Source organism: Lineus longissimus, chromosome 3 (assembly GCF_910592395.1).
Source record: "Lineus longissimus chromosome 3, tnLinLong1.2, whole genome shotgun sequence".
NCBI classification, from domain to species: domain Eukaryota; kingdom Metazoa; phylum Nemertea; class Pilidiophora; order Heteronemertea; family Lineidae; genus Lineus; species Lineus longissimus.
In genome coordinates, this window is record NC_088310.1 from 21,432,065 (window position 1) to 21,450,124 (window position 18,060).

An 18,060-nucleotide genomic window follows, 5' to 3' on the forward strand; every position below is an offset into this window, starting at 1 on the left:
TTTTGGCTGTATGAATAACCAGGAGGTTTCTCTTTGTTATTGTGCATTTTTAATAATTCATATATGTCAATACTGAGCAGCATCTGGACATACAAGGCTCTGAGATCACTTTGACTGCCAGTTATTAAGGTGGGATTCAGTTTATTGGGGTAAGATCGGTTTGCAGTGAATCTAGTGCAATCTTGGGTCAATGAATCTTAGGCCAACAGGTGGATGTAAGTAAGCCTTAGAAGCTGCAGGTGGGAGTGAGTCAGTGAAGCCTATACCGAAATTCCAGCCCTACAATTCAGATACATCTCACCAACTGCACCAGGTGATTTATTCTTCAATCCATCAAATTCAATTGCTTTACAATTCCCATAACCCTGAAACTGACACATAATGCAATGGCAATGCTCTCCATGGTTTAAATCAGAATATTTCATTCTATGAATTGCAATGAGAGGTGACACTCTCCAACAACATGGCACTTGTCAACAACAAGGTTTATCACATTCAACATCAATCCTGTCTTTGAAGACTAAAATCATGGCCCATAAAGTGACTTACTCACATTTGGACTTATCGTAAAGGCCTAGGCCTATTAGCCCAAGACCTAAAATTGGACTTATCATGAAGGCTTAGACCTATTGACCTCAGACTATGAAAATGATATGGTCATTTCGAATGCGACACTACTTACCTTACATGGGAATCTTGCTTTATTTACTTTCGATAGTGTCTGCAAGGGAATACATCAAGAGTTGCTTTTAACAGATACCTGCTTCAAACTGCACCTGTAAAAGAAGACTCGAGAATGACAAGATATTGACTAGTTTGGTGAGTTTTCCTATTTTTTAGTTGCCTTTAATTTCACTCTAGCTGTAAATCTTGGCCCCAGCACAATGGTAGGTCACTACCACCCCAGGGGTCTGACCTGAAATGATCCCCTATCAATTATCTGGCGAGACTTCAGTTAATTTCTAACGATTCATTGTTGCAGCTCGATCATTAAAGTTTATGTAAGATGAATGAAACAGTTTCACAAGCTGCATTTATATGTATCTACTGTAGATTTCCGAAGAATATTCACTTTGTGAAATTCCTACATCTTGTTCTGTTTCAGTGTTTGGGTAACAAGTGAGCCTACCTTTACTTCAAAGACTTTTTCTTTCGTCTTTGTCTCATGTTATTCTTAGCACTCCTGTAAGTTTTACAAGTCTTTTTGAAACGTACATAATAAAATATTGTATTATATTTTTCTAAATGTTTCTTTGTTAAAGAGGCGATAAACTAGGTCATATTTTTGTCCAGGTCTAACTGTCCTGAAGTATGAACGGGGTCTCTTTGTCTCTCAAGGGATTTTATATACGGTTTTGTACTCAATATTGATCCGTCTAGATATTTGAGGCAATATCATGCGAGTGAAATAATCAGCTTTGCTTTGGCCCACCAAATTTATATCTGGTCTTGAGGAAAATGGAAGCTAAGTTAACTTTGAATGCTCTGTCACCACAGTAAGTTTTTTGAGTAGGACATATTATATTCGTATATTAGTTCTGGAGTCATTGGCTGTTCATTCAGAAACAAGAATAACATTAACATGTAAGGAGTCAATTAGGTGGATCCTGATTGCTGATTTCCTGGAGAGAAGATGATCTAGTTCCTGTTTTGTTTCCACTTTGGAATTAATGCAGATTCAGACGGTCAGGTATATACCAGGTGAGAGAGCCAAGAATCCTGCATCCTCACTCTGACTCGCTGTTTGAGAGTTGTCAGTTTAGTTCACTGCTGATATCCCTTGTCCATCTTTGCATTCTTGCCTGGTAACAATGTCCCCCTTCTCCATACACATCCCCTCACAGCAGGTGAACTGATCTGGCCAGTCCTCAATGTTTTGGATCACTGTCAGTTGTGAGTTAGGATGCAAGCAAAAACCTCAGTGCTCTATGAAGCTATATGGATTTTCTGACTTGTGTACAGTCTTGTGGGACTTGCATCTTCAGGTAAACACTTTCATGATTTGTTGTGTTTCAAATTCATTAACTCTTCAGGTTCACCGAATCCTAGTAAGTTTCATCTTGGTCAAAACAGAGAAACCGGAATTATCTCTAACAGTTGGAGAGTTCTGAGTGTGACTGTAGACATTCAGGATCCAGTTTGTGATCTTGAGATCGGTTTGAGATATGGCAATACTGCTCACTCAGGTAGGAAGTCTTGTATTGAGTTTTTCATTCATTTCGTTCATTTTGTTGAAATCCACAGGTGCTACAGGCTATTTCTCACTCTTCTTCATGATCAAACTTTTGATACAGTGGCAGGTTATTGAAATGTATCATGTGGGTTTTACAAAGTAAGTGTAATGTTCCCATAGACAATAGACCTGGGGGAGGGGGGGGGTAGTCATTAGTAGCTTCAGAGCCCGTATCCCAGGCAACAGTGTCAAGTTTTTGCTGTTCAATCCCCATGCTAGAACGTCGCCTCATTCTCACTTGTAGTAGGTTGTTTTCCTTTGTCTCTATGTAGATAAGTTCCCAGTTAGTGATGATTCATAAGTGTGTTAACTCACAAACAAGTCTGATAGGATTGGTGAAGTGTAATTCCTCATTCCATCCGTATTGTTACCATCAATGCTCAAAGATCCCTCTAGGTCATGTCTTAGCTGTGGATTAACCATTTCAGGTATGTTCCCTCTTCTACCAGTTCTTGCTTTTACCACTAATTTTCAACTCCACTGCTTAATTCCATGGTGGATGCTCTCATCAACTCATGCAGTCAAATGAATGAGGGGATAATTTCTGGTAGTATGTTATTTCTTCACTGAGAGGCTGTTGATTGAAGATACCCAGTGTCCAGTGGGCTATTCAGATGGTTCTTTGGGAAGTTGTAATTTCGTTTTACTCGTTGCATGTTGTTCTTAAATCTGTTGTTTTTTCCTGAGTGCATGCGTGCAATACCAGATCATCTGATCAAAATGTCACCAAGAAGAGGCATGACCTTCCCACTCACACTATAGCTTCGGAAACTCATCAAATTTTATCAAATTGTCGACTCATTATTTGACATCGGCTCCTTCCTCATCCTGTCATGAGCTTCCAATCAATCAATCTTTGTTGATATTGACAGTTCTAGCTGACATGTACTGTAAACTGGAAGACTTACACAGATTTCTCTAAAGATATGATCAACAGTGTAATGCCAGCAACTAATGGAGGGAAATACCTGGTCCAGATAAACCCTCAAAAATATTCAGGAATGTTATGAAGGGAACTTTGCTCAGGGAAAGGAGCAGTGCTATACTGTCTGAGACAGTACTCTGTCGACCTCAGGAAGAACATAATTTCTTGTTTTTAGCTTTATCAGTGCATTGGATTGGTGAAAACTTCTTTTGGATATTCTAGGTTTGGTTATCAAGTGGTCCCCTCTGTTGATTCATGTTACCATTGTTAGGGACCGGGAGTGCAAGCTTACAACACAGTTTGGAACAAGATTTGCTGATCAAAAGATTCCCGAACAGGTCTGAATCTTCAACTTCATTTCATAGTGAATTATTATTGTAACCCATTAGTTATCTTGTGGCTGGTTCATTTATGCTCAGAAATACCACTGAGGCAAATATCAGATGAAACTAAACTATCCATGGAATTTGACTCTCGCTCATTAGCATTCCGATGTAGTAGAATTGAGTGTTAAACAACCAACATAAACAAAGTTAACTTACATGTGTATGCTACCAAATAGCTAGAATCGAAACAAAACCTTGGGTAATAATCATGCAACTTCTTTAGTTTTTTCACCAATCTCATCAAATCTTTTACCTTTTGATGCATTCCATGTCCTCATAATTGTGCCAGGATCAAAACTCAACCTTTGCAGAAAAAACTTTAAACTGATCAGGTATAAACTGTTAAGGAATCCAAAGGTAGAGCTGTTCCCTGTAACCCCTACTCTTTAATTACGCTGTGCCTGTAAATCCTGGTGAGGTGAATTTCAGAAGCCAACTGCTTTCCGAACATGCTTCGACATGTATCAATGAGATAGAGCCAGAGATAACATTATACATGTATTTATGTACTTTGGTCTGGAATTGGTTTATATTTTTCTTACGACTTCTTCATGATATTATCAGTTTTTTTCAAATGCCTTTAGATTCTCAGTGCTACTGTTTAGCATATTTGCTTGTTTTGTCTGGTTATGAGAGCCTTGTTGCTCCCAGACAGAAGTTGATATTATTATTAGTTTTGATTAAAATCTCTGATATTTGGGTGGTCCTGATACAGTTTTGTCACCATAGTGCAGAGGCCTACTCAGGTCACTCAGGTTGTGCTGTGTTGTTTCAAGTCAGGGAAGGATTGGTCGTCCAGGGTCCTTTTACTTGGGAGTTGCCCTTCTCATGCACAAGAAACGTTAACAAGTTCTCAATATGGGACCATCACCTGATCAGGGTCAATAATTCATAATACATCATTGAACAGCTCGACCTACAATTAAGTCTGAAGTCTTATTTTTGATTTATCATGTTTACTATATGTGCTGACTAATGCTAGATGCTTGGGAGTACGGCCATTACATGTAAATATGGTTACCTACAATTTGCTCAGCGCTTTTTAAAACCACTAGCATTCGATCTGAATTGCGGGAAGCTGCATGCTTCCTCCATAACTTATGTGGCCTGTTATCTATGAGTAAGAAGCTCATTGAACCATTAGCTTCATTAGACTTCAGACAGGACGGAAGTCGGTGGTGGTTTGTGGATAACGATATCTTCAGCTTATACTTGTGGTGAGGTATGTCCCTTGCTTTTCTCCCCAAAAAGTTACATCTATGTATGTTGGTACTCATTCTAAGATCCTGCCTTGAAGTTCTGACACTAGCCTTAACAGTCAGCTGAGTATCAGGCCCGTAGGCCTCTTGTTTTGATCTCACTTGCCTTGTGACAATGGCCTTTTTGTTGAGTTAGTATAAGTCGCTTCCTGGGCTTGGTCAGCTGATGTGCAGGCCTCTGGGCTTCTTGTTTTAGATCTTATAATGCCAGTGTTGACGTTGGCACAAGAGGCTGTCCTGGTAGCTGAGACCTTATAGATACTCCAAGCTGAGACAGGAGGGCAAGTTTCTTTGATTCATTTTGTGGTTTGGCATTCTGTATTTAACCTCAGCTGAATCCTGCTTTTAGGACTTCATCAAGTGCTGTGGTAGGAAGAAGTTGTTACAAATTGTGTTGATTAAGTCTATTTCCTGATTCTATGCTATTTGATTTTTTCACATACACTGGTTCACCAAAATTTCACTACCTTCATGTAAATATATACTATTTGTCATGCGTTTTGTTTTACATCTGTGAGTTTCCGGGGTGTGATTGTGTAGGCAGATACTCTCTTAGTTTACATGGGTTTAGTAACTTCAGCTGAAGTGATCGGTATTCTCGGTCAGACTTCACCTGGCAACTGAAAACAACAGGTGAAATGACCTAAACTATGATTCACTGTGGAACTACCTGTGTTTGTAACAGAAATTTGCCAAGTCAGTGCACCTGCAGTTATTTTGTTTGATGGCCTGGGGGGACAAGGGACACTGACTATCACATTGTCTCAATGACAGTCTCAGTTTGATACACTTACGTTTGGTTTGATACTCATATGTTCCTGAATCTTCTTCTCGGAATTGATTTTTCAAAACTTTCAATTCGTCGCTTGTCATTTTGCATCCCTCATTCTATGTACTAAATCATTTAGTTACTGTTAGTGTGTATTTGAAAATTCATCATTTGAATGTCTGCTTGTCTTTTTTTTCAGATGGAGTATGAAAAGGAACTCAGCTGATTGATTCTCATATAAAATTACTTCTTTGGCATAAAGGATTATATTGACACCAGACAAAGATGGAGATAGCTAATTATGACAATGTTGCTGGCAACAGACACTCGAGCTATAAATTGGTAAGATCATTTTGTTTCTATATAACTTCTGTATTATCTCACTGCATTGATCTGTTGACTTTCATCAGTGCTGCTTTCACTTATAATTAGAGAAGGGCCTCTTTCATGTTGTATCATCTGTCAGCCATAAAATTCAGGCTTAGTATCAAACTGGTTGTTACATTTGATATGTTTATTTGAAGAATATGTGAGATATTACCCCTGGGTTCAAAAGTTCTGTGAAATATGTTAGTGCAAATTATCACTGGAGAATTGTTTTTAGAATCATAAACCAGAAATTTTTCTAATTTAATGAACATGATGCGTGTCATTGTCCTCGGCATCTTTGCTCCTGACTGAATTCTGACAGACGGATTGCACAGTTGCAGACAAGATATATCATAATTCGGTCAGAAGGAATCTGTCAGTATCTTGGAAGAATGGGCCACCCATTAAAGTGACGTATTGACACAACCTATCGCTACCTAGGCTATTGTTGCGTTTTGTCTTAAAAGTTGAATGATTTAGTAATAACACTGTGTTTTGTATTTCGCAGTTCTTGAAGGTTTCAAGTTTATCATTTTATTACCCGGAAAGTAGCTCTCAGCTTTATCATGGGTGATTGGCAGTTCATGACGAGACAAGACAAAAGGAAATATTTAGTTCATGTATTCAGTCCGATTGTTATTTTGAAATCTTAGGAAAAACCATGATCTCTACTTTAATAGAATAATGTAATCTGGCATAAAATATTTTTGTTAGGTTGGCATGGGTAGGTGGCTGAACCAGCCATGGGGTCATGCAGGTCCTATAAGATGGGCTACTTGGGGTTAGGCTCAACAGGTCAGACCCATGAACTAGGGTGTGTTGACTACCAGTGCCGTCTCAAGTGTGGTAAAATATCCTGGTCCGAGATATCAAGGGTTTGACAGCCTCGTATTGTCCAGCTTTCAACATCTAGGTTTTGCAAAATATTTGTTCAGGGTGATAAATGTCCTGTACATATCGATTTGTCTGGCATGTCCCCTGGACGCTAGGTCATGTCATAGGAAAAGTGCAGCCCTGGAAATCAGAGTTTGCTTTGTTCAACATCCGCTCATGACTGGGCGGATCCAGGAATTTCAGACATATAAGGGAAAAGTGTGCAAAAGCAAAATGCTTAATAAAGATGTTCTTCTTGAAATCACTGTTACTAGGTTGTCTTAACTCTAAAGTAAAGCCAAAGCTGCTGATACCAAAGGTGCAAGTTGAAATGTTGACGTCTTCCTCCTTCTTCTGAATGTTTTTCAGAAACTCAAGATACTTTCATTTAAAATCATATCTTTTCATTTAGTCTTATGGAATGAAAGTCTTTATTACTGACCTCAACTATATACACACTTAAAGTTTGTTTTAATTTAGTAATAAGATTATAGCATTGTTTTTTGCTTTCTCCAGGTTGATCCGAGTTTTCTGTGAATTTCTTGGAAACTATCAAAATGATCAAAGTCACAACAAAAAGCAGGGTATTGGTCCTTCGGAAAGTGAGACAGGTTTGACATGAGCGAAAATCATTTGTGTATTGTCTCAATATTGACAGCGCATTGTCAACAACATATTTGTTGATTTAACCCTGTCAAGGATATTTGGGCTGTCACCTGTAAAATACCCTGTGACAAACAGGATCTAGTCTGAGAACAGTCCGAATACTACCACCTGATAATACAGGGCTCACAGTTGATTTAAACAACGCTTGACAAAGTGATTAATAATCTTTGATATCCTTTCTCTAATGGGATTAGTGACAGTGGTGTCTTATCATCATGTATAGGCATATAGATTGTTCTAAGTGCTGTTTAAACATTATCCTGGTGTGGTATTCTGAGTTGACAATGAAGTAAGCCTATACTTTTAGGACCTTAAATCAGAACCACGATTGGCAGAAGTTGAAACAAAATTTCCATCTGGTTACGCGTGCATATCCCAGCATCTTCTACTGCACTCATTTTAATATGTGCATGGGTGTCAGGATACAAAAACTTCTGCCAACCGTGGTCCTCCTGACCACAATTTGACAATCCTTGGCAAACAACCAGCAGTCCACACTTGTGTGATATAATAGGAAATAAAATATCTGAACGTAATTGCTCTGTCATTTCCTGTTATCTGTCATCATATATCAGAAAAATACGATATCAATTATCAGAATGGGGCTGATCTGTTGTTCATTGAAAATCATTACATTTTTATTTGTGAATAGAATATGTGCAAATCCGGGTTGAAAGCACCCACATTGAGCATATGTCATTCAATCTAATCACACCCAGTGTGAACCTTGTTAAACATATTTTGATTTCAATGCCAGTAGGAAAGATATGAAAAGATGAACTCAGTTGATTATTTTCGGAGTTCCATCCCACTCTTTCTTGGCCAGATGTGCTGTAGAGTGTAGACTTCTCTCATGACAAATACAGCCAACTTGGTTTGAAGGCTAAGGACATGAATATCGATTCACAACAATGACGTTGATTTGAAAAGTTATTCGGAAGATATATCTGACTGTCCTGCAATATCAGGCAGAGGACAGTATCGTTCGACATAAATTCCCCCCCCCCACTAATCTTCCAAAGGATTCATAACCCCGCTAGGAAGTCCTCGATAACCAATGATTCTGCACAACAACAAATGTCACCTGTCACAATCAAGTGGCCAAGTGACTTTTTCCTTGATCTTTGGTACTCCTCTTGGTGGGGCTGTTGCTACTTTCGGTGGTCACTCATATTCTGTGAGATGAGACCTCCTGCCCTGTTAAAACCAAGCCCACAGTGCTGCTGGCATATATGTGCATGTCATGGGTGTTGCATGACAGACTATGGAGACCCACTTCCTCCAACCCTTCTCCAGACTGACCCTGGCAAGAAAGCTGCTGTTGAAACACGACTATCAAATTCTCAGCATTTTATCAAAGACCACCATGGCATTTCGTCCATTTAATTCAATTAAGTGTCCTTGACATTTGAGAGTATATGCACCTAGCCTTTTTCAGTGAACTCATGTGTCACTGATAGTCATCTGAAGTATTATAGGCACAGATCTTTATCAATGTGCTCAAAAGACGGTTATGCTTTTTGTTCGGGGTGACTAGTATCAAAATGTAGCCGGATCTCCTATCATATAAAGGTTGAATATCGTGGGAGGGGGTACGAGTTTATTTATGCTGATCAAGAAGGTTATTGTACTCTTTCAATATTCTTGGCCCACCAGACAATCGCTGGCCAGATTGGCGTGTGAGCTGTTGAATTTGATTGGCTGGTGCTAGTCAATGGAGGTCTAGAAAGGAGGTCCTGATTAAACTTATGGCTGTTGCTTTAGTTGAACTTACCCCAACAAGAAGAGTTGGAGTGGTGTTGTGGTGTTGTTTTCATGAACTACATGCAGTGGGGGTCATCTTTGTTGGGTATGGAATGTTGCCTTGGAAATGGTCATTGCCATTTTGCTTGTCGCCTCTCCAACTTCTGTAACTCAGTTATTTCCTCGTATTTCTTTGTGGGATTTAGGATTATAAATTTGTGAGGGTGGGGGTCATTTTGTTCACCAGGGGGGTCTTCATGGCTGTCCAACCGGTCGTTAGCCAGTCTGGTTGTTGACCATGGTTGGCTGGAGTCAGCTGTGACGAACATGATCTAATTTGAAGAGGGCTGTTCCATTTGAATTGGATGTTCCATAATATATATACCCCGTGCCTATTTGCTTTTTGCTTTCATTTCCGGAAGACGTTTGGAAAGAAAATGTCCCAATAAATTATCCTGTGAAGACTTTGTTTGTCTTAATACTTTTTGGTGACGTATTTGTCTGGAAAAATCTTTGTGTATTGTTGTCCAATATTTGCATACTGCAGTGGGGGTGCAGTCATTTACTGTACAAGTCCATAACATTGTTGGTGGATTTAAATGGTGTGCGGGTTGGCACAAGTCATTAGAGTGTTAAGGCAATTGGACAGGAAATGTGTGACTAAGCCATGTGGAACTGTTATGGTCACTTTTGTGGTGTCTGAATGATTGGAGTATACGATCATGATGTTGAATGGGATACTGATGGACGCGAAGCTGATGGACGGAGAGACAGAGCCAGAGACGCTAGAGGATATGCTCTCTGTAAGTAGTCTAGGTGTCCTTCATCACTTGTTTAAATTCTTATAGGGGGTCCTTTTTCAGCTTGGATTGCAGATATGCTCATCAATATCTTACCGGTAGTGTTAGAAAAACTTCGGTGGAAACAGTTGAAGAGTACAGACTTCTCAGTCCTGACAATCAAAAACTCCTCCTGAATTGTTTTGACTACTAACCAATGTTGCCTTATTGATTAGGTAACAATGTGCTAATATTCGAGATGCTATTTTCAGTTTAGGATGTAAAATATCAGATGATTACATGGGCTGCATCATTACTACAAGTAGTATTAAGCAACATATTGTCTTTATCTTGGCAGCAAGGCATTACCCCGGTAATAAGAAAGCACTTTCAGTGGTTGTTTTAGAGTAAAGTCCAATATTTTAATTGCATAATTATTGAGGTATGTAGGTTATGTTGGTCTTTTAAATTGAATTTCCTTCATTATGGTTAACCTTCTCTCTCTACAGTGTCTCAGAAATTTTGTAATTGTTATTGTAAGGGACCTTTGGGCCAATGAAGTTTGTAATCTGCTGCAAGGAAACAATTTTAAAGGATGACTTGAAGTTTGACAGAAAAGATTCAGTGTCAACCCAATCACCTTAATGACACGGCCAACCAGATTCTAAGTAAACCATTTGACTGTAGTCATTATGGTCTCTTCTCATATTGATGGTATTTTAATGAAAGTATATGATTACACTGGCACAATTCATGAAATCAAAGGGGAAAAATTTCCGTTGATGGTTCCATTTTCTAATTGACACAGTTGACACTACTTGACATTTAATTGCATGGTTATTGATGATCAATTTAGATTTAGAGCAAACTCTGTGATATTGCTTTTGGAGGGGCAATGTGCAAACCAGTTGCTCTTGCAATACACTTCAACTGGGTACTTTGACACTTCTGGTATGTCTATGCACCATTAAATAGCGTGATAACTATATTTGTTTGATTTAAAGCCATAATACTGGGTCCCTGCAATTGTGGATGAATATTAGGCAGGTTCAAGAGCCAATGCATTGCAACATTGTCCATCCCCCAGCTTGCTCCGAAATTGTATACTCTGTCTGCAGGATTGTCTGGCCAATGCACAATGGAAAATGGTGTTTTGACAGCCCAGGCTGATACTGATACAATGATATTCAATTCTAACATGGTGTATTCATCCACTGATAGTTTTGCTGACAAAGTCAGCTTTCTCATGAATGACAATAGAATGTGATTGTCATTCAGCACTTGTTCAACGTGCTGTATGAGATGTGTGATCCATCACAGAGTTACTGAGTGTCAATCGTCCCAGTGGCATTGTCACAGATGGCAGATTTGACAGTGAAGAAGAATACTAAAATTGTAATCATTTTAGATTTTGTACACCTGCAATGCTCAAAATTTTACTATTATTTTAGGAAAAACAACGACTAATCTTTAAAACATTTCGTTGAACAGAAATGCCAATCCTTTGCGGCTTGAACATGAATAAATTTCTCAGTGCATTCCAAAAAATAACTCCAACTAAATCAGTAGGTTGAATTGAAGGAATTCTTTCCCAATGTTGATCCTTTCATGATTTAGCCTTTGACATCGGAGTAAGTCAAGTTTACAAGCCCCAAATTGGGCCCGTGTTTGTAAAGCTAGGCTTCAAAATGTCAAAAATGTGTCCTAACATTACGTATGACTTCCCCATGTGCTGTGTTACCGTTGATTTGATAAGATTCTCTAACTTGTCTACTTTCCACTGTGGGGTCTATTTTACTGATTTCTTTGATGTGGAGGCTTTGAAGCTAAGTAGTTAAGTATATTTCACAAGAGAGTTCACATTTTTCAATGAAATAAGGTAGTTTTTTCTCTATAAAGAGTTGCGGATTGGGGTGTGGATTGGTTCTGATTTCTGAAAAACTGGTTATCATATTGATTTAGGCTCTCAACATGCATGCATATTAAGGTCCTCAAGTTCTTGTGAACCCTTTCTTTGTTTCAATAATCAACAATATTAGGTACCAATGACATGCTTGTTCCATGGTCATTACATCAAACAATCAAACTTTACCTGACCGTCAGGAACAAATGCCAAATATTTCCTTTTCGGATATTTACCCACAAAAGTATATGTTTTTAGTCGCTTCTGCATTCTGAGCTCTTGATTGGGCACTTTACCACCTGCTGTTTAATTGATGTTCTTAATGAGCTCATTAAGCTGTGGTAGACCAATACCAGGTTAGTGTTTTGTCCAAGGTCCCTTACAATGCCTGTATTCTTGGAATATTTATGGCTAATCAGGACCCCTATTCTTGGTTGAAATAATGTGATTAATTTACCATGATGATATTTATTCATGACCTTTTTGGGCGGAAATGTGGGATAAAGGACCCCAGAACCTTGCTGTGGGTGATTAGAGTGGAGACTTAGTTTTCTGCCTATACCCCTGTGGCAATATGGATATTAGAAAACCTGTTAAGTCTTTAGACATGTTTAGGGTCTTTGTCACGAAACTGTTCTGGTCATCCCCAATTCTCAAAAGACCAACCCATAAATTCCTTCTGTTTTGGTTGTAATCGACCTTCAGAATCAAAATTTTCTGGCATTTCCAATTGTGAAATGATATGATATACGATAAGGAATATGAAATAGAATATGGGTGTCAAGTATTATAATAGATTCTCAATTGACAGGAGAATATGCACTAAGGTCACTCTATAAACTGCTCATTCCTCTAGTTGTCTTTCCTGACCCATTTCAAATAAAAGAACTCGTTGGATAGGGGGCACGATTCCAGGAACTAGGATTGTTCACTTATCATCAGCGATTTTTTGTATTCTAATATTATTATCAGAGTTGATAAAGTTCATATAAAGTTTTCTCTTCCATTTTTTTTTCCTCTAATGTCTTTGCTTAGTGGTGTTGATGTTATAAACCCACTCAATTCTATGTATCGAATAAGGTAGGGAATCAAATGAAATGGCCAGGGCCATTGTGCTCACCTCATGTGGAGGAAAGATGGATAAAGAGCATGGTATTGTGTCATGTAGTGTTAGGTTTGATGTAGGTCCAAGCAATTACAATTTCCCCAAAATGGCCAATTTACAGTACATTCGACCTCTGTGACCTTGAAAAGTAGGTCAAATCAAAGAAGACCCGGGTGACACATTGAATGGTTGTTAGAATCAGATGTACCTATGATATAAAATTGGTGCCAATCGGGCAAGTCATTACTAGGAATAATGGCATTTTGAAGAATTTCGGATTTGGCCCCCTCCCTGGAGGCCAAACGGCAAATCAGATCGCACCAAACTTCGGTACCTGAGATCACCTGACCAAGGGGTACATGTGTACTTAATTTGTGATCAATAGTCATTGCAGTTAAGAAACGTGCCATAGTTACGGCCTGGCGGCCAATTTACACCATTTGACCTCTGTGACCTTGAAAAGGAGGTCAAATCAAAAACCCGGAGGATATATGATGCACCTTTGCTAGAAGTACCTACCATATTTTTTTCAAAATTTCCCGACTACTATTAAGGGAGATATTGCATATTTTCACTTTTAACGTTTGGCCCCCTGGTGGCCAAACCATGAAACGAATCGGACCGAAACTTGGTCTCCAAGGTGTCATTACATAAGGGTACATGTGTACCAAGTTTCAACTCAATAGCTCTAACAGTTACGAAACGTGCCCTGCTAACGGACGACGACGACGACGGACGACGGACGCCACGGTATGGGATAAGCTCACCTCCGCTAAGAGGTGAGCTAAAAAGGATGAGTCCTGAGACCAAGACCAGTTCAGTTGACCAAACGATACGCTTGTGCTCAATTCCTGCTGTTTATCATGTTCAATTTAACTCTGCAATGAGGGATTGGCAGAGTTTCATAAAGTTGCACAGTATTGGTCAAAAGGTTGTCAGATTGTTAGGGTTGTTTTCACTGTGTTGGTGTAGTGCCATAAGCTTGCAAACATGTATTGCAGTCAATTGGCAAACCTTACTGTCATTTAGCAATATCATTATCGGCACATTAGTTCAACCTGGTAGATTTAGCCCGTGTCAAGCAAGAGAAGGCCATTTTGGGAAGATTTTGTCACTATTTTACCATGAATTATGAATAACTAGTTTAAGTAGGGAAGACCCACATGTTCAGATTAAAGGTTAAAAAGTCAAATGGCTTGTTGGCGTCAAACCTTCTCTTAATGCAAGATGATGATTTAAGCCTCCCAGAGTTTGGTCGATTTTGTTTCAAAACGCCTTTGATTGCAGATGGGGATAGGGGAACCAGTACGCATCGATCCCTAAAAATTGGGGGGGGTTATACTCAGAGTGGCCAGATGCAAGTGCGGCAGATGGCCAGAGTCTAGTTGACTCTTTATCAACAAGTGGTGTTACGATAACCCTGCTATCTCGATCATCCCTGGAACTGTCAGTCTGGAATGACACTAATGAGAAGTATCATTTGGAAATACAAAATGCCATTAAACAATCACTCATATCAGTTACTAGTACACAAACCTTCTCAATAAATACACTTAAAGGCTACTCAGAGATAACCAATGTTGTAATCTTGACACTGGAAATGACCCTTCAAGACACTCAAGGTGAAAATATTTGGGAGCGGACATGGGTAACAATGTCACAGGGAAAGTCAGGTCAAACAACTAAGGTTAGGTTGTACAAAGGAATGGTATTGCCGTAAATTATTTCTCTCTATTTGAATTTAACGGTCAATGCGAAAATTGTGAATTTAAGTTTGCAAAACAATATTTAAATGACTAATCACTACTTGAGATGTGATTGAGCATGTCGTTGAGGTTCACGTATGTGTTTCATCCGTGCTTAGTTACTGGTGAATCAGAAATAATGCAGGGACAAGGCTTTGGAATAAGGAGTTGCACCATGTCGTTGAGGTTCACGTATGTGTTTCATCCGTGCTTAGTTACTGGTGAATCAGAAATAATGCAGGGACAAGGCTTTGGAATAAGGAGTTGCACCAAAGAACAAGCCGGTATCAGAAAATTCGGAGGGATCTGCACCGCTGACCTCCCATAGCAAAGGTTTTGGCAGTACGGGAATTTAAGATTGATGAAGGAGGCTGAAGAAGTGAAACCGTCTCATCGCATTAAAAAAGTATCAAGAAACTGTATTTTCTTTTGAAGCAGACTGTTACTGTATGTCATTCATAAGCAATGCATTTATCTGAATGTGCTTGGCGATCAGAAATCATGATCACACAGACATAGGTCGCGATCATCATCTCTAATTTTGATCAACCAAATCAACATCGCACTTAAAACGCTACCAGATGACTTACAGGTCATGATAGGCAATTTAAGCCAATTATTTACTTTACTTATTGTTCGTATTCAGACTAATGATACTGTAAACAATATATATTTGTGATAAAAAAATGAGGACATCCAGACCACTTTGTGTTGTGAAATGACAGCTTTCAATCATTCTGTTTGACCAAAGTTGTCTTTTTGAAGCTCTCTTATTGACCCTACTTTGACAATCATCACGACCCTAATCTCAAAGCTATCGTCTTTAACGTCAAATCATCATGATCTGTGACGTCAAATCATCCTGATCAATATCTTGAGTGACCTGACAAGTGTTTGACCAATGCAGTGGTCTCCTGTAGGGACGGAATTCTGTTATTCCTTTCAAGTACCATAGACTTATGTGTAGCTTTGCTTATAGAGTTTTGGTCACTCAAATGAGCATTATGGTGTTTTTTAAATCCTTTTTGCTCTCTGTTCCAGTGAGTCATTTTCATGGCCCCCAACGGTGTTAAACTAAAGCTCTATTAAAGGAACTATGTGATTGATCACGCCTGCTATCAATACCGGGTGGTTGTATCATTGAATGGGAGCTACCTTAATTGTCCCTTTAAGTAAAATATTGTTATCATTTTGTCACACATGATGGTTAGGTTTATTAGATTAGCTGCGTGGTCAGTATTTGCATCAGATAATGAACTATGTTCAAACAGACCCATTAAATCTAATATTTTCTGGGAAATCCTGGAACATATTGTCAAACAACAGCTGTCAAAAAGCCATGGATAAAACCTCCATCTATTGCAGGTGTGAATACACTAGTTTCACAGATCTAAGGCTTGTTCTAATAATTCAGTTGTAGCTCGATGTACATGTACATTTAGCACTTGGTCCTTTGGTGCCATCAAATTTGTTGGCAACCTTAATTTCCAATGATCATTATGTCGCCCACTTTGGCTGACCTTAGATTAGTGAAACTAGAGTATGTCAATGTATTGTTGTATATCGTGGTTTTTCTGACATGTTTCTGTCTGAAGACCAAGTCCAAACATACTTGCAGACCAGACGTGTGACAAACAGTGCAAGGGTCACAATGTATCACGGAAATAACTGACATTCCACAAGTTTTTCCTGGTACACCCATTGTCAAAACTTGTTGTAATACCCTGATCGGCTGGCAATTTTGAGCATAAATACTGCATTCAGTGGGACATAATCACCATGATCATGGTGCAAGATTAGGCTGTTTCGGAGTGATTTATTCTGATGTTATAAAGTGATAGACATGAAAAGACAGACAAATGGTGCACATGTATAAGAGCCAACTTTTTTTGATTTCAGTGAAGTTCACCTCTAAGAGTATCTCTCAACTGTTGTCATGGAAACATTTGTACTATTTATTCTGAGAAACTAAAAAAAAAGGTTTTTTACATCGCTTTCTTTAGAGAACTCTCTCCAAGTCTGTAACTAAACATGAGTGTGTTTGGTGAAATAACAGTGTAATTCTTCAAGTGCTGTGATTGAACGTCTTGCGTTATCTTCTCAATATTTATTCAAAATATTGCAGAATGAGTGATGATCTTTTTACTTGATCTGGTATTTTACATGTTTTTTGTTAAATCCTATTGCTGGAGTTGAAAGTTTAAATACAACCAACCTTATGATGTCCGATTGCTAAAATTTAAACCCTTTCTCTAATGACATCTTTTGCTCTCTTGTACTTTCAGTTGCTGAACAGTATTGCAGATGACCTTGACTTTTTGCTCAATGACCTTTATAAGAATCCCCCATTTGGAAGCCAAGAAGGTCAGACTGCTGGCTCATCACAAATTGATCACAGGTTAGTATTAAGCCTGAAGAAGGATTCAGTAGCACGCATTACTGCCAGCCATCACAAAGTTCTAGATTGTCATCTAGGATGCATCAGAAAATGTACACATTAAAAACAGTATGTTTATGACGGCCATCAAAATTGGCCCTCCTCCATATTTACACTTGTGTATCGGGTATCACTCTATCAGTCTTGATTGTGATTATCAGGATAGTTTGGTCATATAAGCCCCAGACAATAAGATCTCACAATTTCAGACAGTAGCCGCACTTACACCACCTGAAAATGGACCACCAATCTTGGTTCGGGAACCAATGCCGCACCATCGAAAATCCACCAAGCGCTTACACCAGCGCTGCAGCTAGTTATAAAATCCGGCTACAGATGGCGCGCAAACAATAAATTGCATGCGCAGAAAGCGCCATTTCGAAAGCGCCGCCTGGAGCCGAACCATCTAACTAGCTAATTGCCGATCCATTTGCGCGTACACCACGACAAAGCCGAGCTTTTAACAAGCCGGGCGATTTTGGACCATCAAGCTTGGTGGGACAAATTCGCTCGGCAATTTGTATCGGCAATGGATTGCCGAACCAATTTGTCGCGGCAATGTGGTGGTGTAAGTGCAATTGGTCCACCAATATTTCGTGGTGTAAGCGCAGCTTATATCTCATGTTTATACCTTGCATGATATAAACGATGGCCATGTTTGGTGAGTCCACCCCCAGGGTGTCCTCAGTCCTGCCCTTGCACGTGCATTGGCTAAACAGCTAGTGCGATGAAGTATTTGAGACAAGGTCACAGACACTGTGCACCATTTCATAATAGAGTAATTTAGAGCCCTTATAAAATGTGAATTCTCGTTTATTTGCAGTTATCGATGTCAAGTTGCAAGGCATTGCATAAACTTGGCCTGGCA

The 18,060-nt window shown here is 39.1% G+C and overlaps 1 protein-coding gene across 9 annotated transcripts in view; it reads left to right on the forward strand.

The window, feature by feature from the left end:
• The window catches only part of LOC135484216 (uncharacterized), a 40,090-nt gene that overhangs the window by 4,134 nt on the left and 17,896 nt on the right, over positions 1 to 18,060 (forward strand). The window contains exons 3-9 of one of the 9 annotated variants that reach the window (XM_064765472.1): positions 719 to 819; positions 1,106 to 1,185; positions 2,034 to 2,186; positions 2,506 to 2,661; positions 3,381 to 3,496; positions 5,772 to 5,914; positions 17,041 to 17,153. In XM_064765472.1, coding sequence (XP_064621542.1) covers positions 5,858 to 5,914; positions 17,041 to 17,153 — 170 coding nt within the window. In that variant the 5' untranslated portion in view covers positions 719 to 819; positions 1,106 to 1,185; positions 2,034 to 2,186; ... (1 more) ...; positions 3,381 to 3,496; positions 5,772 to 5,857. Of the gene's footprint in view, positions 1 to 310; positions 820 to 1,105; positions 1,186 to 1,226; positions 1,986 to 2,033; positions 2,187 to 2,505; positions 2,662 to 2,690; positions 3,497 to 5,771; positions 5,915 to 9,806; positions 10,027 to 17,040; positions 17,154 to 18,060 lie in introns of those variants that run through there. The other 8 variants (XM_064765473.1, XM_064765474.1, XM_064765475.1 and 5 more) reach the window with 8 other exon arrangements.